The sequence below is a fragment of the Rhinatrema bivittatum genome, chromosome 4, assembly GCF_901001135.1.
Source record: "Rhinatrema bivittatum chromosome 4, aRhiBiv1.1, whole genome shotgun sequence".
Taxonomy (NCBI): Eukaryota; Metazoa; Chordata; class Amphibia; order Gymnophiona; family Rhinatrematidae; genus Rhinatrema; species Rhinatrema bivittatum.
In genome coordinates, this window is record NC_042618.1 from 248,718,553 (window position 1) to 248,743,485 (window position 24,933).

At 45.5% G+C, this 24,933-nt stretch overlaps 1 protein-coding gene across 2 annotated transcripts in view; it reads right to left on the reverse strand.

Moving 5' to 3' along the window:
- IPO8 (importin 8) overlaps positions 1-24,933 on the reverse strand; it is a 285,959-nt gene that overhangs the window by 144,128 nt on the left and 116,898 nt on the right. For both annotated transcript variants that reach the window (XR_003856437.1, XM_029600000.1), the window contains exons 7-8: positions 4,581-4,675; positions 1,745-1,829 (exon numbers count right to left, since the gene is read on the reverse strand). Coding sequence is in view for 1 of the 2 variants with exons in the window: in XM_029600000.1 (XP_029455860.1) it covers positions 1,745-1,829; positions 4,581-4,675 (180 nt within the window). In the remaining variant the exon portion in view is untranslated. The remainder of the gene's footprint in view (positions 1-1,744; positions 1,830-4,580; positions 4,676-24,933) is intronic.

Genomic DNA, 24,933 nt, shown 5'->3' on the forward strand with positions numbered 1-24,933 from the left:
AGATCAAAGTCCCTTTGATCTTTCATTCTCTGTCCTTCACTTCCTCTACTCCCCCCCCCCCCGATCCTTTCACTCATCCTAGTTCACTCATAAGAACATAAGAAATTACCATACTGAGTCAAACCAAGGGTCCATCAAGCCCAGCATCCTGTTTCCAACTGTGGCCAATCCAGGCTACAAGTACCAGGGCAAATACCAAAAAAACTAAGTAGATCCCATGCTACTGATGCTAGTAATAGCAGTGGCTATTCTCTAAGACAAATTGATTAATAGCAGTTAATGGACATCTCCTCCAAGAACTTATCCAAACCTTTTTTAAACCCAACTGCACTAACCACATCCTCTGGCAACAAATTCCAGAGCTTAATTGTGTGTTGAGTGAGAAATAATTTTCTCCAATGAGTTTTAAATGTGCTACTTGCTAACTTCATGGAGTACCCCCTATTCCTTCTATTATCCGAAAGAGTAAATAACCGATTCACATTTACCTGTTTCTACACCTCTCATGATTTTAAAGACCTCCATCATAACTCCTCAGCTGCCTCTTCTCCAAGCTGAACAGCCCGAACCTCTTTAGCCTTTCCTCATAGGGGAGCTGTTCCATTCTCTTTATCATTTTGGTTGCCCTTCTCTGTACCTTTTCCATCGCAACTATATGTTTTTTGAGATGCGGCGACCAGAATTGTACACAGTTCTCAAGGTGTGGTCTCACCATGGAGCGATACAGAGGCATTATGACACTTTCTGTTTTATTCACCTTTCCCTTCCAAATAATTCCTAACATTGTTTGCTTTTTTGACTGCCACAGCACACTGAGCTGACAATTTCAATGTATTATTTACTGTTTGTTTATTTATTTAGATTTTTCTATTTGACTTTTTGCACTTTTTTTTATTTTTTTTAGCAGATTACATTCAGGTACCATAGGTATTTCCCTCCCCGGAGAAGGCTTATAGTCTGTTTGTACCTGAGGCAATGGAGGGTAAAGCGAATTGCCCAAGGTCACAAGGAGCAACAGTGGGACTTGAACCCTGGTCTCCTGGTTCATAGCCACTCCATTATGACACCTAGATCTTTTTCCTGGGTGGTAACTCCTAATATGGATCCTAACATCGTGTAACTACAGCATGGACTATTTTTCCCCTATGTGCATCACCTTGACTTGTCCACATTAAATTTCATCTGCCATTTGGATGCCCAATCTTCCAGTCTTGCAAGGTCCTCCTGCAATTTACCACAATCCACTTGTGATTTAACTACTCTGAATAATTTTGTATCATCTGCAAATTTTATTACCGCATTCGTCATATTCCTTTCCAGACCATTGAAAAGCACTGGTCCAAGTACAGATCTCTGCATGCGTGTGCATGCATAGATGTACCACAATGTTCTCCTGAAGCCCCTTGCAATTTTATAATAGAAATGTATTCAGAGTATTTAACTAAAATAGTGTAAGTCACTTCCTCTTCTTTTGTATTCCAACATGTCTGAAGATTCCACATCACAATCCTGCTATTTCTATGTGGTTTGAACCAGTTAATGAAATGGGAAGAAAATCTTCAAATCTAAAACTGTTAGGCTGAAATTGCTTTTCACATCTGAAGGAAAAAATAAACTTTCTCTCTCCCACCTTAATTTAAAGTGGGAAGTAATGCTGCTGTTAATGTGCTCTTGCCTTTAAGAAGGCTACACATGAAGAAACACACACACACTCCTCTCCCCTGACAGAAGTAAAACCAGCTACCTGCTGAATTCCAACAGCATATGTTTTCAAAAAAAATTCTGAAAATTCAAAATATTCTTTTGTCACATTTCCAGGACTTCCGTACCTAAAAAAAAAAAAAAAAAAAGTTAAAGGTTAGACCTGCAGAGGAAAAAAATTAAAAGTCTGCTTCAAAAACACATATATACATATTGGGGGACATATTCAGTATGATGTTGAGCAGAAGTTATCCAGCTAAAGTTACTGGATAACTTGTCCTGGATATTCAGTGGGATAAATGTCCCAATGAATATCCCTGATAAAATTATCCAGCTAACTGTAGTCAGTTAACTTTAAACCTAACTGGCCAAATTTTGATTATCACCTGTTATAAAGTTGTCAGTCTTAACCAGCCATATTTAAAAAAAAAAAAAAAAAAAAGATATAGCCAGGTAGTATGGTAAGCCTTAAAAAAAAGTTTGTAAGCAAACTGGACATAAAGTCCCCCATGATAGGTCCAAAGCTCAGCTGTGCTGGACTGATATTGCTGCACTGCCCTCAGGTCCAGTCTCACCCTTTGCCCCTCCCCCCTTTCCATCAAATGATACTTAAATGTATATTTTCTAGGGGCCCCTCACCAACTCACTTCCCCTGCATCCTATCCTTATACCTTCCTGGTACCTTATTTTCTTCAGTTTTCAGCCTGGATCGCAGTAGTGACCTACCACGACACAGGCAAGTGTCTTCTGTTGTTGCATAGCACCTAAAGAAAATAAGGTACCCTTTCTTTTTGAATAAGAATATTGAGACTCTCTCTTTTTGCTCATTTGCTATTTTCATGTATTTTCTGGTTGATTAGGACTGGGCAATAGTGGAAATTACCTTCCTGAGTGTGAGTCTTCAAGGAGGGTGTATGCATACAATTTGATATTTGTATCAAGTGTATTTTGTTTTCTCATTGTAAAACTTGGAAACACTATTTTGCATAACTTCTTGTATGATATATTACTAAGGTTTGTGTTTCTGAATAAAATACAAATTTAAAAAAAACCCCTTTCATTTGCTATATTTTCATTACAGTTTTTCTTCCCATGCTTGCATAGATGCTTACATTAGTTTGAAATGTTAAATAAATGTGTGTGATATTCCTGTTTTATATACATACTAGCCGTTAAGCCCGTTAAAACGGGCGAGATTCCATCAGTCAGACCGGCATGGTTAGAGCCGCTCTGTTCTCCACAACTTCCCTTTTCCTTCCATGCTCTCTCACCTCATCTGCAACCCCTTCCCTCTCCCAGCCTTCCTCCACTCTTTTTTCTCTTCTCCAGAACTTCTTACCCTTCCCACTTGTTCAGTCATATCCTCTTCCCTCACTCTCACCCCCCCTCATTCTCCCTCCCACTCCCTCCCCCTTCCCTCACCTCCCCTTCTCTCAGTCACTCCCCACCCTCTCTCAATCCCTTCCCTCACTCTCATCCCCTCCCAACTCATCCACATCCCCTTCCCCACTCCCTCTTTTTCTCTTCTGCACATCTTACCCTTCTCCCACTTACTCACTCATCCCTTTTCCTTCCATCCCCTCATCTTCCCTTTCCTTCCACTATCACCTCATCCACAACCCCTTCCCTCTCCCTCAGCCCTCCTTCCCTCCCTATTTTTCTCTTCTACAGGGCCAGCTGGGAGGGACCAGGCTAAAGGAGGAGGCATTTGCTGACGGAACTGCAGCATGTTAACAGCCTGAGCCTGTCCCTCCGTCGCCGTCCCTACCTTCCTACTCCCTCCCCCCTTCCCCGGCAATGGAGGGCCAGGCTCAGGCTGTTAACATGTCTGAGGAGCCTTTTCTTGGAGCGCCTGACCACCGTGCTCGTTGCTTGCCCGCCTGTCGCTCAGCTTTCACCGCTGCTCGCTGTTGCTAGCTCGACAGATGCTGACATACCGCCGCAAAATGCCGTGTCCGCCGCTCAGACCGACGTGCTCTCTCGCGGAACGTCGGGCAGAGTTCTTTGTGCCGCGCATGCGCAGTAGAGCTGCTCCCTACTGCGCATGTACGGCACGTCGGTCAAGCCTCATTTATCTAGTAGATGACACACTGAGAAAGAATGTTGTCTGTCAGGATGTTAGAACATGGGAGTCAACTTAAAAAAATGATTGGGGTGCTAAACAACAAAAATGACCCTTCCCTGGACAAAGCAAGGGAGTTTTCTTAATATTGGGGTACTCAAGCACCCACCGAGCTGGCACCTATGCTTTAAAATGCGGTGACATGGCTGTAGCATTGCAGCAGAGAGATTATATGGGTTGCAGTCTGGGTCTGGAAAGTCTTGAGCTCTCCTTGAACGCAATGTTCTCAGGAAGAGAGGAAAGGCAATTACTGTTATGCTAACAATCCTTTCTAGAATAAGAGTAGTTCTGAAGCTTAATTAGAGAGGAGACCTCCCCCTCCCACCACAGCCCTTGGCCAGCAAGGGAACTTGTATTGCCTAGGTCATGCTATCTGGAAAAGGTTTGAAAAGCAAGAAGCATTAATAAAATGGTTTGTGTGAGCAATCCCAATATGCCAGTTGTATTTTTCTGACAGAATATTTTGTTCTCTTAACTATAAGATTTTAGGAAAACTTGTCAGGTTACACCTGACAAGAAAACAATATCAATGGAGCATCCTGTGGCAAAATAAAAGATTACCATACAATGTTAAAAAGGAAAACTCAATGCACTCAATTTCTTTAATGAAACTTCAAAATCAGGTTCTCTCACAATTTCAGGTTTGCTCCTGAAATTCTGATGAAACCTACAGTTTTCGTGCCCTATTCAGATAGTTGTAATGGGGGCCAAGTAAATGTGACTGAACACAAATTAACTGGCTTTAACAGCTGATTACCGTTCAAAAAGACGGGTAACAATGTGCAGGGCCCACTTCTTGCACTTCCACCAAACCAGCTCGGGCCTGTCATCTTCATCCACCTGTAGAGTCTCCTACCAGAATAAAAAATCCATTGCATAAGTTAGGCAACACAAAAGATGATGGAACTATTCTAAAATCCTTTGGTATAAAGAGGGTTTCAACTCTATGGCAAAGAACATTCCCAAACCAAGATAACATAAAATTCGCTGTTCAAATCTAATACGATATAGTGTTCTATAACAGCAGCTACTGAAAGGGAAACACAGAGAAGATTCTACAATTACTTCCCTCATGAAATTAATGAAAAAAATCCTTATATACATACATTTCCAGTTAGCATGGAAAATATTCACTCAGACTCAGAGAAGGGCTGCATCAAAAATACTGCTCTTACAGCAACACCTCCGGATCGTCCAAAAAACAACCTGCTCTCTTGGCCGCAGGACTATTACTTGGCCAAGAGGGAGGAAATGCTAGGAACTGCACAGAAGCTTGGATAGATTTTAATATCCATAGTAGAAATCCATGGATAAAAACAAATCAAAAATGTCTTACTGGACCAATGACCTAATCTGGCTTTAAATCAATCATAAAAAAAAGACCATCAACATTATTATTGGTAAATAAACTTCCAAGAAGTAGAAAAGTGTTTTATTTTTATTTTTACAAGGATACAGTGAAAAAATGCAATAGGTTAGGTCATGTATCTGACAAGTTTTTAAAAGATCAAGAGACACACCATTTTTGTATTTTCTCATACTGGGTTCTACTCAACATTTCTTTACTATTCCCAACTGAAAAAAATTCTCTGTTTTTAAACATTTTGCCATGCACTGGTTTCTGGTTGGTAATCACATTCAAGTTTAACTGCATGCTAGACAGCACTGAAACATTTTCAGCAAACCCAGATATAGGAAAGGAAAATTGGTTCTTACCTGCTAATTTTCATTCCTGTAGTACCACGGATCAGTCCAGACTCCTGGGTTTTGCCTCCTTTCCAGCAGATGGAGACAAAGAAAGTTTTACTGACCCTGCTACTTAATCACACATGCTACATGCAATTCCTCAGTTCAGGAACAAAAATTAGCAGGTAAGAACCAATTTTCCTTTCCCTGTACGTACCCGGATCAGTCCAGACTCCTGGGATGTACCAAAGCTCCCTACTCAGGGTGGGATCGGGAGAGTCCTGCTTGCAGAACACTTTCGCCAAAAGATGGGGAACCTGTATGTCCCACATCCAGATGATAGTGTCTAGCAACAGTATGTAGCGACTTCCAAGCCCTGCAAATCTCCTGTGGAGAAACAAGTTGCAACTCCGCCCATGAGGCCGCCTGCAATCCCTCCAGAACAGACGACCTCTAATAATGTAAGTGGAACCAATAGCCTCCTTAAGCCAATGGGCAATAGTAGCCTTAGAAGCCTGAAAACTCCTCTTCGGACTGCTCCACAGAACAAAAAGGTGATCTGACCTCCTGAAGTCATTCGTTACCTTGAGGTACCTCAATAAAGCTCTTCTCACATCTAACAATTTTAGCTCTCTCACATGCAGTGCAGACGCTTCCACTGTGGGAAAGGCTGGAAGCTCCACTGTTTGATTCACGTGGAATGCCGAAACCACCTTTGGTAAAAAAGAAGGTACTGTCCTCAGCGAGACTCCCAAATCTGAAATCTGAAGGAATGGATCACGACAAGATAAAGCCTGCAGCTCAGACACTCTCCTAGTCAAACATATGGCCACCAGAAAAACAACCTTGAGAGTTAAGTCCTTCAACATCACTCTCCGGAGAGGTTCAAAAGGAGCCTCACAGTCCCCTAAGGACCAGATTAAGATCCCAGGACAGACAAACCCTTCGAAGTGAAGGACCCAAATTCTTTGTACCCCTAAGGACCCAAATAATGTACAGATATGCCAAAATAGAGGAACCATCTATCTTGCCACGAACACAACCTAGAGCTGCCACATGCACTTTAAGTGAACTGAGAGACAAGCCTCTGGCAAAACCTTCTTGCAAAAAAGACAAAATGTCAGAAACTGACAACTGGAGAAGATGAACACCTTTGGTGGAGCACCAGGACTCAAAAACTTTCCATACCCATACATAAGAAATATTAGTGGACTTTCTCCTGACTTGCAACAACGTAGTAATAACCGCCTCTGGATACGTCTCAAACGCCGCCTCTCAAAAGCCATGCCGCCAGACAAAAGCGAACAGCCTGGTCAGAAAATTTGGGTCCCTGACGCAGAAGACCCTTCAGATGACCCAAGCGAATTGGTCCGTCCACCGCCAAAGTTGACCAGATCAGTGAACCATGGACCGGCCACGCCGGTGCCACCAAAACTACTTCTCCCTGATGCTTTTCTATGCGACAAAACCTTTCCCACGAGCGGCCAGGGAGGAAAGACAAAGCAGTATACCCCCGTGGCCATGGGAGAACCAGATCATCGACTCCCTCTGCCCTGTGCTCTCACCTCCGACTGAAAAAACGAGAGGACTTGGCATTCTGACAAGTCACCATTAGGTCTATATGGGGGGAGCCCCACTGCTTGCGAATGAGTTGCATCGCGGACTGCGACTATTCCCACACACCAGGATCTATCGTTTTCGACCTCGGCTATGTGGGTTGCCGCTATTCGCTCCAGGTGCTGCTCTGTCCACCGAACTACCGCCTGTGCCTCCTGGGCTACTCCTTGATTCTTGGTTCCACCCTGATTGATATAAGCTACTGTCGTCACACTGTCCGAGAGGACCCTCACTGACCAACCTCTCACCAACGGTAAAAACTCCTGTAAGGCTAAGCGGACCGCTCTGGTCTCTAGCTGGTTGATAGACCATACAGACTCTTTCCTGGACCAGCTACCCTGAGCTGAATGGTGCTGACATACTGCTCCCCAACCAGAGAGACTGGCATCGGTAGTAAATACTACCCAGTCCAGAACTTCGAGGTCCACACCCCAGACCAGATTGGAAGTTAGAAGCCACCAGGAAAAACTCTCCCAAGCGACTCCCTCCAGAGGATTTGGAATCTGAAACTCCTCTGAGACAGACTTCCACCGAGACAAAAGCGCTCTCTGAAGTGGTCTCACGTGAGCAAAAGCCCACAGTACTAATTCCATGGTTGAGGCCATAGAGCCCAGAACTTGTAAACAGTCCCATACCTTGGGCACCAGTAACTGCAACAACTGCCAAATCTGCTCCTGCAGCTTCAGAACTTCTCTGAGAGGTATACCTAGCCGACAAGGGTGTCAAACCAAGATCCAAGATATTCCAGGGACCGCGTCGGTGACACACTCTTCGCTACATTCACAACCCAACCTAGGGACTAGAGTACCTCGAGAACCCTTTGAACCGACTGGCGACAAAGAACCTCCGACTTTGCCCTGATAAGCCAGTCGTCCAGATATGGATGCACCAGAATTCCTTCCTTCCGGAGCGCTGCCGCTACCACCACCATCACCTTGGTGAAGATGCGTGGCACTGTGGCCAAACCAAAGTGCAGAGTCTGAAACTGAAAATGTCCCAGAATCATGAACCACAGAAAGCGCTGTGAGGTCTGATGAATGGGGATGTGCAGATAGGCCTGTGTAAAATCCAGACATGCTAGAAACTCCCCTTTGAGAACCGCCGCAATCACAGACCTCAGGGTTCCATCCTGAAACACGGACCCCTGAGTGCTGCATTTACATTCTTCAAATCTAAAATGGGGCGGAAAGTTCCTTCCTTGTTTGGAACCTTGTTCTCAGGGAACTGGGACCACCACCCCCAGGTGACACAGATGGTCTAGTGTCTCTCGAACTATTGCTTGTTTCTCTAAGGAGCCGCACAGGGAAATTAGAAACAACTTGCGGGTGGGCCAAGCAAATTGTAAAATGTAACCATCCCTTACCACACTGAGAACCCACTGATCCTGAGCAATACTGGCCCACTCCCCGTAAAAACTTGCCAGGCGACCTCCTATAATGGAAATGGAGTAGACCAGCCTTGCCTCATTGTGAGGACTTAAAACCGGAAGCACTTCCCCCGGTGGCACCTCAGAATGGTCTTCGAGCTCCCTGAAAGGATTGACCCTTGGACTGCCCCCTGCCTTTGAGACCCGGACACAGATCTTGATGGCTGGGCCCTCCTATCCAACCGAAAACGAGAACGTGTCTGAAAAAACCGCTTGCCCTTAGGTTTATCCTCCGGCAAACTGAGGACTTTATTCTCCCCAAGAGACTGCATCAATTGCTCAAGATCCTCTCCAAATAAGAGTTGACCTTTAAAAGGCAGCGAACCTAACTGCACCTTGGAGGAGACATGCGTTGCGCAGTTTTGCAGTCAGAGCAACCTTCTGGCGGAAACCTTAGACACCATAATGCAAGACGAGGTTCAAACCAAATCATATAGAGCATCCACACCATAAGCAACTGCCGCCTCAGTTCTCTCAGCCCTATCTGCCTCCTCGCCAGAGGATGGCAGGTTCTCTTGCGACTGCTACACCCAATGGAGACATGCTGGTTGTAAAAAATTAGTACAAACAGCCACACATAACCCCAGGGCCGAGACTTCAAAAATCCTCGAGGTGTACTTCTAACTTACAATCCTGAACATCCTTCAACGTCGTGGACCCTACCAGCAGGATGGTCATCCTCTTCATAACCGCCAAAACCGCCGCATTGACCTGAGGGAGAGCAAAAAGCTCCAACACCTGTTCAGGTAACGGATAAAGCCACGCCTTGGCCCTTCCCACCTTTAAACCGGAATCGTGAATACCCCATTCCGCTTCTACCATTTTCTGTACAGACTTGAGATACGGGAAGACCGTGGGGGGACCTCGCATCCCATCAAGGACCGGATCCGCCCCATCCAAATCGGAGTCCTCCTGTTGGATCTTAACCCCAAGAACCTGAAAGGCCAGCGGCAGCAAGGTGTCAAGCTTTTCCTTCCTAAAACTATGTTTAAACTTCAGGTCATCCCCTTCGGGCACCAGGATCACCATACCATCCCTTGGATACTCATCTTCGGCCACATGAACTACCGGATCCCCTGGAACATCCTGGCCCTGAGACTCCTCCACCTCTATGGGAGCCTCGACAGACTCATCAGATTCACCCCTCCACACTGCACCAGAACCCAGGGGAGACCCGATGGCCTCAGTACCAGAGTAACACGATTTCGCCCAGAACGAACCTGTTTTGGGTCTAACATACGCCCCCCTGTAGGCTAGGCCATAAGGGACTGCGGCTTCCTGGCCGCACAAGCTGCCTGGCTACATAAGCCTTGTGCAGCAGCAGCACAAAATCTGCAGAAAAAGGCCTCACAGTTCCAGCCTTCACAGGCAAGGAACCAGAAAGTGGCAGCATGGGAGTTATTACCTCCTCAAAGGCCCCCCCAATCGGGGTCAGAGACAGAACCCTTTGGCGACAAACATGGAGGAGCATTCCCTCCCCGCCCCCCCCCCCCCCCCCCAGCAGTGCGGGAACAGCCGAATGCAAATCCAAGATAGCCACCAATCCCATGCTGATCGGAAAGGATTCAGCATCCTGATCAGCGCCCCGGCGGAACAGCAGCGGAGGACCCTGGCAGATGGACGGTCGGACAGCCTTCCCCTCCCTCCGAACACACGGCACACAGACCGAGTCTGCTGAGCTGTGACCGCGTGGAGCTGCACGCGTGGCAGAGTGATCCGCAGCCCATCACTGAACGTTCAGTGACTAAAAAGGAGAAACAAAGCTATCACTTAAAAACTGAGGAGCTGCTGAAACCCCCCCCCCCCCCCCCGAGAAAATAAACCTACCACTTAGAAACCTGAGGAGGGAGCCGCTCAGCCAGCAGAGCTGCAAATTGGTTTTGTTTTTTTTTGTTTTTTTGGGTTTTTTTTTTAACTTTACTGAAAACTACTCAGAGACAGAATCCTACAAAAAAAAAAAAAAAGGCTGTCTCAGACAAAAAAATGTAACTGGAGCCTGAAGGCGCCTAAGCGGCCTCATGAAGGGAGGGATCTGGACCACCAGATTTATACCCCATGGGTGCATGGGTCGAGCACACACAAGGGTCACCAACCCCCAGCTCACCCGCCTCAACCAGACAGGGAAGAACCCTTTAGGATTCAAAAAAAACCCCAGGAGGAAGACTTAAAAAGAAAAAAATTGTCTCAGTTGCAGAGCTGCAGGTTTGCACCCATCTATCATCTGATGGAGACAGAGAAATACTGAGGAACTTCAGGTAGCACATGTGGTTAAGCAGCATTGTCAGTAAAACTTTGTCTCCATCTGCTAGAAGGGAGGCAAAACCCAGGAGTCTGGACTGATCCGGGTACGTAGAGAGAACATAAAAATGTTCAATTCTCTAAAAGGTCTGAGGAGAGCTAGAGGAGATGTCTTAAAGGGGTAGGGTCATCCTAGTCAGTCGAGTGGGTGAACTGATATAATATACAACTTCGTCATATGCTCTGCAGGGTGCTTACATAGTAACTGTCAGCAGGAAAAGACTAAATGGTCCATCCAAACTGCTCAGCAAGCTGTACATGGTGGCAACTGCCACTCCATGCAGACTCCCACACTATGACAAGGGTAGCAGTTGCTGCTCTGCGTAGGTAATCCCCAAGCCTTACGTTAAGGGTAGTAATATTTAAATTCAAAACTAAGCAACTGTGAAACACATAACAAAATTACCATCAGCAACATTTTTACAGGGTGACCAGCCTTCTTGAATTATCAAGAGAATGTTCTGTTGGTGTATGCCAAGTTCAGAATTTTAAAGAAAATGTACTATTTTCTGCTTTAAAGGTGTTGTGCTATAATATAGTATCATACACCCATGTGCTACATTTCAGCCTAGAAAATGTTTCCATTAACTAGTTTACTAAAGTTCCTTCAGAAACAACACAGGCCGGATCTCAGGAGTCTTTCACAGACATCATACATTTTCAATAAACACAGTTCTATATTGTATAAAACAAAACATCATTTTTTAAATATAAAACTCAAAGATTGCATATTGCATAATCCAATATGACTACACCATTTGTGCAAGGAGCAGCTCACCTTCTAAGAACAGATGTCTTCTACCTTTTTGGTGCCAAAACTTAAGCCAGAAGTGAATCCCAACCAGCATGGCCACATTTACAGTTGCACTCAAGTTTACATACCCCCGACAGAATTTGTAAGATGTATAGCATTTTAAGACATCAAGAGTGTTGAGACAAAACATGCCTGTTATTTTTAATGTATTTCAAATTAAACTATTATGCATCACAGAATAGCACAATCATTAAACAAACCATAGCAATAAAGGAAATAAGAAAAATAGTCCTGTTCAAAACTTTACACTCCCTTGAATATTTGGGCTGATAATGTACACTCAAGTTGACACACACAGGTTGAGATGGCAGTGAAGTGTAGGTATCCATACCTGTGCCTTGTTTGATTGTAATTAGTGTCTGTGTATAAAGTCGATGAGTTTCTTAGCTCTTGTGAAACCCTTGTGCAATTAATCCAGGACTGCACTGACTTTAGTAGTTACTGAAACATGGGGAAAGCACTTGGTGAATCCTCCAGGAAGACCAACTGTGGTGACTATAGGTTCAGTTTTAGAACCTTTATCAATGTTTGATAACATGTTCACCAAAGCTAAATCTTATAATAAGGATTCTAAACAAAAGGAAACTTGGTTCTTACCTGCTAATTTTCGTTCCTGGAATATCACAGATCAGTCCAGACAAGTGGGTTTATGCATCCCTACCAGAAGATGGAGGCAGAGAACAAAAACTTTGAGGCACTGCTACATAACCAAGAGTGTCACCTGCAGTCCCTCAGTATTGGCCTGTACCCAAGCCAAGATGTGTAGCTCCAAACCACAGGATCTCTTCCTCTAAACAGCTGGGGAACTAGTTGGAACTCCCAACCAAACAACCCCTGAACTATGGTCAAGAAAGAAAACATTTAAATCTCCAAACTGCGATAACTATACAATTATCTTCTTCAGAACAAAATTAAACTCTGCATCACCAGCAGTATCCAGAATCAGGAGAGGACTTTCAAAACATAATCATAATGGGCCAGGAATTTGGACTGCTTTGTGGTATTCCAAGAATAAAAATTAGCAGGTAAGAACCAGTTTTCCTTTCCTGTTCATACCCAGATCAGTCCACATAAGTGGGATGTACCCAAGCCCTTTTACACTGGGTGGGATCCCAAAAGACCTGCATATAGCACACTTTCTCCAAAGGCACCCTCTTCTGGGGCCCTAACATCCAAACGGTAATACTTAATGAAAGTGTGCAAGGACCACCACGTTGCTGCCCAATAAATGTCCTGTGGTGACACCAACTGGTACTCCACCCAGGAGTGCAACTGAACCCTAGTGTAATGCACCCACAAACCCTCAGGGATCGGCCGGCCTTTAGAAATATAGGCTAAAATGATCGCCTCCTTCAGCCAATGGGAAATTGTACTCTTAGTCGCCTTACCACCCTTCCTTGGTCCACTGAATAACACAAAAAGGTGGTCTGAGGTCTGAAATTCATTAGTCGCCTTGAGATATCTTAGGAGAACCCAATGCACATCCAACAGATAAAGCTCCCTCACACAGGGTGAAAACCCCGGCAATTCGACGTTCTGGTTAAGATGAAAGGCAGACACCACCTTGGGCAAAAAGGAGGGAATCACCCGCAACGAGATCCCATCATCGGAAATCCGCAAAAAAGGCTGCCTGAACAATAAGGCTTGGAGCTCAGAAATCTGCCTTGGTGATAAAATCGCTACTAGGAATACTGCCTTCAGTGTAAGATCCTTCAAAGAAGCTTTGCATAAAGCTTGAAAGAAGGGCCACACAAAACTCGCAGAACCAAATTGAGATTCCAGGATGGACAAAGTCTACAAACTGGAGGGCGCCAAATGCTTTGCCCCTTTCAAAAATCGCACCACATCTGGGTGCGAAGCTAAGGGTCTCCCACGCAGCCTTCCCCTAAACAGCCTAAGGCTGCCACCTGGTCAGAGAATTATAGGCAAAACCTTTCAACAGCCCCTCCTACAAAAAGGCCAAAACCTGGGCCATATTTGCCTGCAAGGGATCAGTGTCATGGGCCCCACACCAGGCCTCAAACACTCTCCAAACTCTGATATATGCCAAAGAAATGGAAGATCTCCTAGCCTTAAGCAGAGTAGTAATCACCAGCTCGGAATACCCCTTTAGACGGAAACGTTAAACAAACGGGCCCGTCCACCACCAGTTGCATCAGATCCACAATCCACGGACGTCGTGGCCACTGCGGCGCTACCAGGATCACTCGTCACTGATGCTGCTTGATGCGACACAGCACCCGACCTACAAACAGCCATGGAGGAACGACATACAGTAGAGGCTTGCTGGCCACGGCTGAACTAGGACGTCTATCCCTGCAGAGCCGAATTCCCTCCGGCAACTGAAAAACTTGGGTGCCTCGGCATTCTTCCTTGTTGCCATCAGATCGAATTGGGGCTCGTCAAAGAAACGCAAAAGCCTCTGCCGACAATTCCCATTCTCTTAGCTCCAGTTGTTGCCTACTGAGATAATCCGCCTGCACACTGTCCACACCTGCTATGCGAGATGCTGCCATAGCTACTAGATGAAGCTCCATCCAGGCAAAGAGCTTGTGAACCTCCTGAACCATCAGACAACTCTTTGTTCCACACTGTCGATTGATATAGGCCACCATCGTTCCATTGTCCAAAAAACGAAATGCCGATTTCTGAATCTGAGTGAGAAAGAACAAGAGCGCCCTCTGAACCGCCCTTGTCTCCAGGCGGTTGATGTATCAGGTCTCTTCCACCGGGGACCACTGTCCTTGGGCCGCTGATCCTTGACACACCGCTCCCCAACCGCTAAGATTGGCATCTGTTACCACCACCCAATCTGGAAACTCCAGATCCACTCCCTTCTCCAAATTGGATCGCAATAGCCACCACGAGAGACTGGATCTGGCCTCTTTCTAGAGCTGCAAGGGCAACTGAAACTCCTCCGACATCGGATTCTACCAGGACAGGACAGCTTTTTGTAAGGGACGCATGTGCGCAAAAGCCCATGGCACCAGATCTAGTGTAGACGCCATGGACCTTAGAACCTGTAAATAATCCCAGACCTTGGGAACTGGCATATCCCTCAGATGAACCACTTGCGACTGCAACTTGAGAATCCTTTCTGAGGTGAGGAACACCTTACCCACCAGGGTGTTGAATCTTGCACCCAGATAGTCCAAGGACTGAGATGGGACCAGCTGACTCTTTGCCCGGTTTATCACCCAGCCTAGGGACTCCAGGCGCTCAGTCACTCGCCGAATGGAGGCAAAATACTCTGCTTTCGACCGCTTGAATGAGCCAATCATTGAGATAAGGATGAACCAGTATCCCTTCTCTTCTGAGGGCTGCCGCCACTACTACCCATCACTTTTGTGAGTGTTCTCGGCGCTGTAGCCAATCTGAAGGGCAGGGCTCGAAACTGAAAATGTTCTAGCACCGTGAATTGCAGAAACCTCCAATGATCTGCCCTGATGGGAATATGGAGAGATGCTTCAGTCAGATCGAGAGAGGCCAGGAAGTCCCCTTTGCACACCATCGCAATCACTGTTCGCAACGTTTCCATCCAGAAACGTGAAACACACAATGTCGCACTGACCCTTAGGAGATCCAGAACGGGCAGATATGAGCCCTCCTTCTTGGGAACCATGAAGTACACGGAATACCTTCCCTGACTGTGCTCCCCAAGCGGCACCAGGATGATGGCTTCCAATTGCTGCAGGCATAGCAGAGTGTACTGCAGTGTCACACTATGAAGGCCTCCTTGAAGGGGGGGGGGGGGGGGGTCGAGAAAATTCTAACACATAGCCATCTGTTACTACTTCCAGCACCCACTGATCTGAGGTAATTCTGGTACACTCCTCGTAAACGAGACAACCTGCCTCTGACAGTCATGAGAGAGGAGCAGACCAGCCTGCCTTCATTGGGTGGATTTGGCAACTCCAAACCCTAGTCCCGAACCCTCACTGGCTGGTCTATGGGTCCCTTCAAAGGACTTCTGCCTTCCTGAACCTTGCTTCTGTGAAGAACTGGATGGACTTCTGCTGGCACAAAACCTCCTCATCTCACAGAAACAAGAACAAAATGGAAAGGACTTTTTATTGCCCTTCTTATCCTTGGGCAACCTGTTCCCCTTAGAGTCTGCCAGATTAGCAAGTTGCGCCTTTCGACCAAACATCTGCTGACTAATTGCATAACCATAGAAGCCTTCGCTCAGACACCATGTTTCTAGCCAAAGTGCAAAGCAAATCAGAGGGCATCCACCACATAAGCCACACCCGCTTCCAGGCAAGCATCCTGGCCAACAGTCCCTGGGGTACCGCAGGCAGATTCCTGCACCTTCTGCACCCAGCAAAAAAGCCATCTACATAAGGCTGGAGCAGACTGTAGCCCTCAGGTTCAGAGCCGAGTCTTCAAACAGCCTCTTCAACAGGATCTCAGGCTTTTGGTCCTGGACAACCTTCAAAGCCATTGACCCTGTCACCGGAATGGTCTTCTTCATTACCGCCGATACTGCTGCATCCACCTTTGGCAGCTTCCAAATCTCTAAGATGCTCTCAGGCAGGGGGTTCAACCTGGCCATAACCCTGGATACCTTCAATCTTGCTTCTGGGGATTCCCACTCCCGGTCAATCAATTTCTTCACCTACTTCGACAAGGGAAATGCCCTCGATGCTCCACATAGCCCCTCCAACACCGGGGTTGAGCCCCTCCGTGTCGGAGTCCTCCTGCATCACTTTAAGCCCCAGTTCCTCCAGAACCTGAGGGATGAGTTGTCGCAATTCATCCTTGCAAAATAACCTAATGACCCTGGGGTCATCCCCTTCCATCAAGGGGACCTTGTTCGTATCCGGGTCCCCCAGAGGCCCAGCCCCAGGATCCATGTCCTGACCAGTGCCTAGGTCCTCCTGCAGCCCTTCTGGATTATCGGCCCTCAGATCAGCGCCCTCAGAATCCTCAGAGGAAGTCTCATCAGCATGCAAACGCTTGAGACCCAATAGGCGTAAAATGCCCCCCTTCCGGTAAGGTGCCTCAGTCTGAAGTCTCTTACGGGCCCTTCCAGAGCAGTTGAGAGAAGGGCCGCTTGTTCACCAGCTCCTGACTGGCGAGATAAACCTCGTGCATCAGCAACATGAAATCCACAGAAAAGCCACCATGGGACACCTGCTCTGCGGTCAATGAGCCCTTTCCCACTTTTGCTGGCACTTCTCCAACCCCATCTGATCCCTGAACCACAGCAGAAAGCAGGAGAGGTGAATCCCTGCTCTCCACAGCCAAGGCAGGGCTCCTGCCATGTGGAGGCAAAATGGCCAGTGTCTCTGAGGCCCCCCCTGGGGCCTTCTGCACAGGGCCTGCAGCCTGAGTGCAAGGTCTGCCCCCGGGAACCTGTGTCAAGGCTCCTTCACCTCCAGACACACAGATTGGGCAGACAAAGGCTGCGCTGAGGCGAGAACGCCTCCCCCGGGCTGCTGAACCGACAGCACAAGCAGCGTAAGCCTGTCTCTCCCTGCCCCCCCCCCCCCCCCCAAACTGAGCCAACTGACCGCAGGAAGGAGAGAAAACTAACCTTGCCAGTGTCTGAGAGACCCAAGCTTCCCCAGCTTCTCCAGGAAGGACAGAAAAGGAGCCAGAAAGGTGTACTCTCCTATTTCTGGGACTCCAGGATGCTTACACAGGCTGGCTTTGGTGGGAGGCCCTCAGGGGGAGTGAGGGAACGAAGACCTCTGGCTTTCCCTCCCCCCCTGGAATCAAGGGTCGAGCCTAGCCGGGGATATCCAATTCCCTGCTCAACTGGATGGCCCACAAAGGTATCTAACACCTCTGGGAGCTCCGGATCTTCTTTTCCCTACTCTTTTTTTTTTTTTTTTTTAACAGACTGCAGGTATGCACCACTACCATCTGCTGGAGACAGAAATACTGAGGGACTGCAGGTGGAACTCTTCAGTTATGTAGGAATGCCTCAAAGTTTTTGTTCTCTGCCTCCATCTGCTGGTAGGGATGTATAAACACACTTGTCTGGACTGATCTTGGTATGAACAGGAATTTTAATTATTTTAAGTACAGTTGAGTTGGAGACACCTGTTATTATAGTGACTTTGGATATAAGCTCCCTATATACAAATATTCCTCAATGAGCTGCCTTGACAATAGTGCAACATATATTTGACCAGCATATGAGACCTCTGTGTATTCCTTCAGTTTGTTCTCAAAATGGTGGAGATCACATTATCACAGAGGAGAAGCGGAGTGAACAGCACACACATATAGAGGAAATCACAACAAGAAGATGTGCTGCATACAATGTACTGGACAATAATAATATAACAACCAAACAATTATTTATTTTACATTTGCACACTGAAAAATGTGCAAGGTATTCAATATATGATTTACAGTGTTGTAAGAGCAACAGGACCCTGACATGGCCGTGTTTCGCTTCCAGCTGCGTCAGGGGGACCGAAGTTTGTCAAAATCTACAAATTGAAAATTCCATGTATTACTGTACAGCAGGGGTGGGCAGTTCCGGTCCTCGAGGGCCACAAACCAGTCTGGTTTTCAGGATATCCCTAATGAATATACATGAGAGAGATTTGCATGCACTCTGCCTCAGTTGTATGCAAATCTATGTCATGCATATTCATTAGGATATCCTAAAACCTCGACAGGTTTGTGGCCCTCGAGGACTGGAATTGCCCACCCCTGCTGTACAGGTATGCATCTTACACATATAACACCAAATTGTTTTGTTATGTAGCTAGAAGGGACCGAAGCAAGCACAAGTGAATTGTGAAACTCCAAAACAGGTGTCCAGTACATTGTATGCCGCACATCTTCTTGTTGGGAGATCACATTATGCCATAATTATTTTTGTTTCATGCAAGATTTTTATCTGTGATATTATGGCATTGTGATGAGAGCCACTATGGCCACGAGTATTGCAAATAATTATGTGGCAAACTGTACTCGTCTCTTTATTTTAAGTATATAAGATAATGGTCTAGGGTTTAGTGGTAACTTTTTTTTTCTTTGGACATCAATGGTAGAGAAATTACAATTGTTTGTCAGCTGGCTGAATAAAGTGGATCCTAATCTACAGTTTACTCTGACTTTTAATTCTCAGAGTGTTGTATCAGTCGGTTCCCAATGCCCTCTCTCCGCCCTCTTTACCTCTTTGGCACCTCCCTCTTTGTCCTCGGGAAGATTGGCTGCCGCAGCGTTCTTCTGCCAAAGTCCTCCAGCGTCCCCGGACCGACTAGACGCTGCAACCCATGTTTCCTAGAGGCCTAGGGGCACGCGCGTAGCACGGCCCCGACTGAAGTACCGGCGATGGCGCGAACTTCAGGGGCATCCCCCTGAGATGACATCACACGCAACGGATATATAAGGTCTTAGAATTTGCTAACAGATTGAGTTAGCAAGGGTTACTCTACCTAAGCTACTCTGCCTCCTTGGACTTACCAGGGGTACCCGCTCCTCGGGGGCCTCGCTCCCGCCTTTATTTTTCAGGTGACAGTCTGGAACTGGTACTTGCTCCTCGAGGGCCCACGTTCCCAGACTTGCTCCGTATTCACTTCTGCCTGGAAGTCATCGCTGCCTACTACAGCTGAGTTACCATCTCTCTCTCAGAGCTTTCCCTGGAACCAGGTACTCGCTCCTCGAGGGCCTACTTCATTCCAGCTCCTGGGCTTCTATGAGACATTGTGTGAGTGTTACCATCAGGTTCTGTCCATGAACCCTGCATACCCTGCCTACTCACTATATTTCAGTTTCTCTACAGCTCAGCCTCCAGGGATCGCTGTTCCAGTATCTGAGGGATTACAGCCCAGCCGGGCATTCCAGCTCACTACTGCCACCTCTGGTGGTTCAGTATACTGTCTAATAAAAGAACTAGTGTGTGTCTGTCTCCTAACTCTGAGCCCGACTGGTGGTCCCTCTCGGGATCTTCCCCCGGGGGCGTGGTCATCTGCCACCAGTCCAAGGATCCACCCACAACTCTCCTAAATAACAACAGATTGCTAACTCTCTAGCAGACTGCTAACTCCGAACAGTATACAGAGTATTCCGTTTTTGGGCAAATTGATCTATAAAGAACTTAACAGCCTGGGGACATTGTTATATCATAAGCCTATGCAGAGGAATAATTTGTTCAGTTTTGCAAGTATTCATCCCTATAGGCTCAAGTCTATCTGCCATTGAACAGTTATTGCAAATGTGTCACACTTGTTCCTGTAAAGATGATTTTGTGGTACATGCTCTTGATATCAGCACTAATTTATTGGCAAGAGGATATCCATTTTCATCTATTAAGACAGCAAACAAAGAGCATTTAATGCAGAACGCTAATGGCTTTTGCATGACCATGATGAACCTTCTGATACTAGAATGTTGTATTACATTACTCCCACATAGTGTCCATTATTTATAAACAGTGGGTTATTTTGAAATTACATTCCATATTCGCACATCCTCCGATGCTAGCTTATACAAAGAGTAAGATTTTGTGGTGAATTCTTACCTTTCTCCAGACATAATTACCGTACATATACCACCAGTGGGCCATAAAGCTTGTAGTAACTGCTCTGTTTTCAAGCTATTATAGGCACTAGCTGGCAAGACCCCCAACTTGGACATCATCTTTTATAATTATTTATTTATACAGTTTTCAAAGAACAAAAAATAGTTACAGATACCTTAATAATAATCATATTCTCATTTGTAATCTTAACATGTGAAATAAACAATTAGTATCTGAAATAATTTTAACAAGTAATCCACTAGGAGTTTTTAATTAAGGTAATTAAGCGGAATTTAGGAAAATTGACAATTGAAAAAATAAGGTAAGCATCTAACTTCCATTTATGCCACTAACCCATAGCCTGAGAACCTTGGGTTCGTGAATTCAAAAATACTCTTAATTGGGCAATATCATAAAATATGGATTTCTGATTTTGACACATAACTTCGCATTTACATGGAAACCTTACAAGCATTTTCCCTCCCATACGTTCTACCTCATTTTTCAATTCAAGGAATTTCTTCCTTCTAATCTGTGTTTGACGAGATAAATCTGGATAAATCCATATGGGGGCCCCATGAAATTTCTCCAACCTATTTCTCATGAACAAGCGAAGTACCGCATCTCTATCAGCAGGGAATACAAAAGTTACATATAATGTAGCTCTAGTTAATATATCTGTTTCTAGTGATGACTCAATTAGTTCTGAGATATTCAATTGTGGTTCTATGATCTTATTCTCGTGATTTATACCATTCTGTTTTCTTTCCACATAATAAATTTTTGTTATGGGAGGAATGGCATTCTCTGGCATTTTTAATACAGCATTAAGATATTCTTTGAACATTTCTCTCGGAGCAATCAAATCATGTCTTGGGAAATTGAGAACTCTCAAATTCAAATAGCGCAGTGAGTTTTCAATTGTCTCAAGTCTTTTATCATACACTATTTCTATTTTAGCAATTTTTTGAGAGCTACACTGTAAATTATTCATCCTTGTTTCCATTTCTTGTTGTTTACCGTCAATTTTTGATATCACAGTCTCAATTTTCATAAAACGTTGATTCGTTGATTCAGTAGATTTAGTCAAATTAACTATAGCTGCTTCGAGCGATTTTATAGCTGACCAAATAGAACTCATTGTTATCTCTTCTGTTTCTCCCTTATTTACTTGATTACCCTCAGAGTTTATGGATCCAGTTAGTCCCACTCTGGCCAGGTCTCCTACTCCTAATTCAAGAAAAGAGTCAGGTAAATCATTATCCGAAATAGAAATCTGTGGAGGAGGAGGAGTCTTAGGGGCGCCGGGTGTTAAAGATATTTCGGTCATGGGTTCTACCACCCGTTCTGTGGCAGAATCCCCTGCGACCAAGTTTACCGGCTCTTTCACAGATGCTGGTGAGTAGAAAGATGATATCTGTGTTTGGATAGGCATAGGATTGGGAGATGAAGTTATTACCTCCCTAATCCTAGCCTTCCTTTTAGTATGAGGCATGAGTTAAACTGGTAATTGTTCACAGTTCTCACACTTCCAACACTTCACGTTCCTTATTATTTTCTTACTCCTAGTGGTAATGGAGTTTTAGAGCAAGGGAGAAAAAAGAAAACGTAATAAATAGTTCTAACTCACAGTTCAAGTTGTCTTGTGGAATAAGTTCAAAATAAATTCAATTCTTACAAATACGGTTCCTACATAGTCGCCCTTCCCACGATGCGCCGGGACGGCGACGATGCGCCGAAGGGGGCTGGCTTTTTATGCAAGAGCCAGGCACTCCTTGATGACGTCGGCGAACAGCGATTTGAATTACTGTGAGCAGGAAGTTCAGAATTCAGCGGGTGTCAGCAGATGGAAATACCGGTAAGTGCCTCGCCTCACTCTCTCCGTCCCTTGAAATCACCAAACAGATGGTCTCCCTCGCTCCTCCTCGAAGGATGCGCCGAAGGGGGCTGGCTTTTATGCAAGAGCCAGGCACCCCTTGATGACGTTGGCGAACAGCGATTTGAATTACTGTGAGCAGGAAGTTCAGAATTCAGCGGGTGTCAGCAGATGGAAATACCGGTAAGTGCCTCGCCTCACTCTCTCCGTCCCTTGAAATCACCAAACAGATGGTCTCCCTCGTTCCTCCTCCAACTTGGACATCATCTTGAGCTATTAGGGTCTACTGACTGTACACCAGCTTTTGTGATATATTTTTTCGTATGTTCATGTAGGAAGTTTATGTAGGGGGAATTAGAATATGAGTTTGCAAACATCTTGCTGAACACAAAAGCTATTTAACAACTAAGAACATTTAAGCCAACTTGGTGCAACACTGTTTGGAGAAAAATCATTCTTTTGAAGAATTACAATGGGGTATTTTGAAGCAAGCATTCAAATCTCCTAGGGGGGACGATCATCTTGTACACCTGAATTCTTGTGAACAAGTTTGGATTTTCTTTCTCAATATGGTTGCTCCCTGTGGATTGAAGTTTGAAGTTGAATGGTATTCTTTGATTTAATAAGTTTTTTTTATGTTAACAATGTGTGTTACATTCATATGAATGTTGCCATGTTGGGTGGGATTCAATTCTGGCTTAAGTTTTGGCACCAAAAAAGCAGAAGACACTGGTTCTTAGAAGGTGAGCTGCTCTTTGCACAAATGGTGTTGTAGTCATATTAGCTTATGCAATAATGCAATCTATGAGTTTTATTCTGAAAAAAACATTTTGTTTATAGAGTATGGATCTTTGTTCAGTGAAAATTTATGATGTGATATGTGATAAGACTCCTGAGATATCTTAGAAATATCCCCTAATGCAAATTGAATTTTGAAACATGGCCTGTGTCATTTATGAAGGAAGCATAGTTCTCTACTGTGATTTCCTTTTTTTTTTTTCTTACACAGAGTTGTTTTCTGGATCTTCTATTAACTAGCTGCAAGTCTCTCATAAATCTCCCACTGGTAGACAAGGAAACTAAGAGGAATAAAATGGGGAAAAAAGTAAAAATTCTCACAAATTCAAGCAGAGATGCTTACCTGTAACTGGTGTTCTCAGAGGATAGCAGGATGTTAGTCCTCACACATGGATGGTAATCCGCACATATGGGTGACATCATCAGATGGAGCCCCGATGCAGAAAACTTATGTAAAAGTTTCTAGAACTTTGACTAGGCACACTATACCATGCAGGGTCCCTCTTCAGTCTCATAACATAGAATTACTATTAAAAATAAAAAAATAGGAGAAACCCAACTCTGCGGAGTGGCAAGCAGGTTTCGTACGGAATAACATCCTGTTGTTCTCGAAGAACACCTATTACAGGTATGCAACTCTGCTTTCTCAGAGGACAAGCAGAATCTTAGTCCTCACACATGGGTGAATACCTAGCTACAGGCTGCTCCCCAACACAAAAGGGGACCAACAGACACCTAACCAGAAGCCAACAGGCACAACACCACCAGTGCTATTGGTGAACTCAAACAACAGGCACTAAGTTGGTTCCAAACAGGTTCCAAAGGACAGACAAGCCAAACCTACTGTTACGTCAGCGTTCCCCATCTAGACAGTAATGTGAGGCGAATATGTGGAGAGAACTCCTCGTTGCAACCTTGCAGATCTCCTCCATGGGAACTGCTCTCAAGTGGGCCACTGATACGCCATGACTCCAACAGAATGAGCCTTGACATGACCCCCAAGATGCAGTCCCGCCTGGGCATAACAGAAGGAGATGCAATCTGCTAGCCAATTGGATATTGTCTGTTTGGCAACACCAACGCCCAACCTAGTCTTAACAAAAGAAACAAAATGTTTGGTGAACTGCCTATGGGCTTCTGTCCACTCCAGATAGAAGACTAAGGCTTGTTTGCAGTCCAAACTGTGCAGTGCTCGTTCGCCATGGTGCAAATGTGGCATGGGAAAGAATATTAGCAGGATGATAAACTGGTTAAGATGGAAATCCGTCACCATCTTGGGCAGGAACTTAGGGTGCGTATGCAAAAGCACACTATCGTGATAAAATTTAGTGTAAGGTGGATAAGCCACGAAGGCCTGGAGCTTGCTGACCCTGCGCACTGAAGTGACCGCCACCTAAATTGGACCTTCCAAATCAGGTACGTCAGATCACAGGTCCCAGACACAGTAAGAGGCCTTAGTGGATGCTTCAACTGAAGCAGACCCTGCATGAAACGGACAACTATAGGCTGTACAGAGATGGGAGTACCATTTACAACATGGTGGTATGCGCCACTTGCACTCAGATGAACTCAAATGGAGTTGGTTATCAAGCCAGTCTCCAAGAAGTGTGGAAGGTAATCAAGAAGTTTTTGTGTGGGGTAGGAGAACGGATCTAGGACCTTCTGTCCACACCACATGGAAAACCATCTCCACCTTCAGACCGTAGGACTTTCTAGTGGAAGGCTTTCTAGAAGCCACCAGGACCTGAGACATCTTCTGAAAGATCAAGTGGCTACAGAATCAACCTCTCAACATCCAGGCTGTGAGCGACAAGGCCTGCAGATTGGGATGCTGCAGCCTGCCCTGACCTTGCATGATGAGATCTGGGGAAGTCCCCAGACTGATTGGTTTCTGGATGGACAACTCCCACAGCAGTGGAAACCAGACCAGTCTCGGCCAGTGAGGGGCTATGAAGATCATAGTCCCTCTGTCCTCACAAAGCTTCAAGAGATTCTTTGCCACTAAGGGAAAACGGAGGATACGCATACAGAAGACTCTTGCTCCAGTGACGTGCAAGGGCATCAGAGACTGGTATGCCGTCTGACCTATATAGGGAGAAGAACAGAG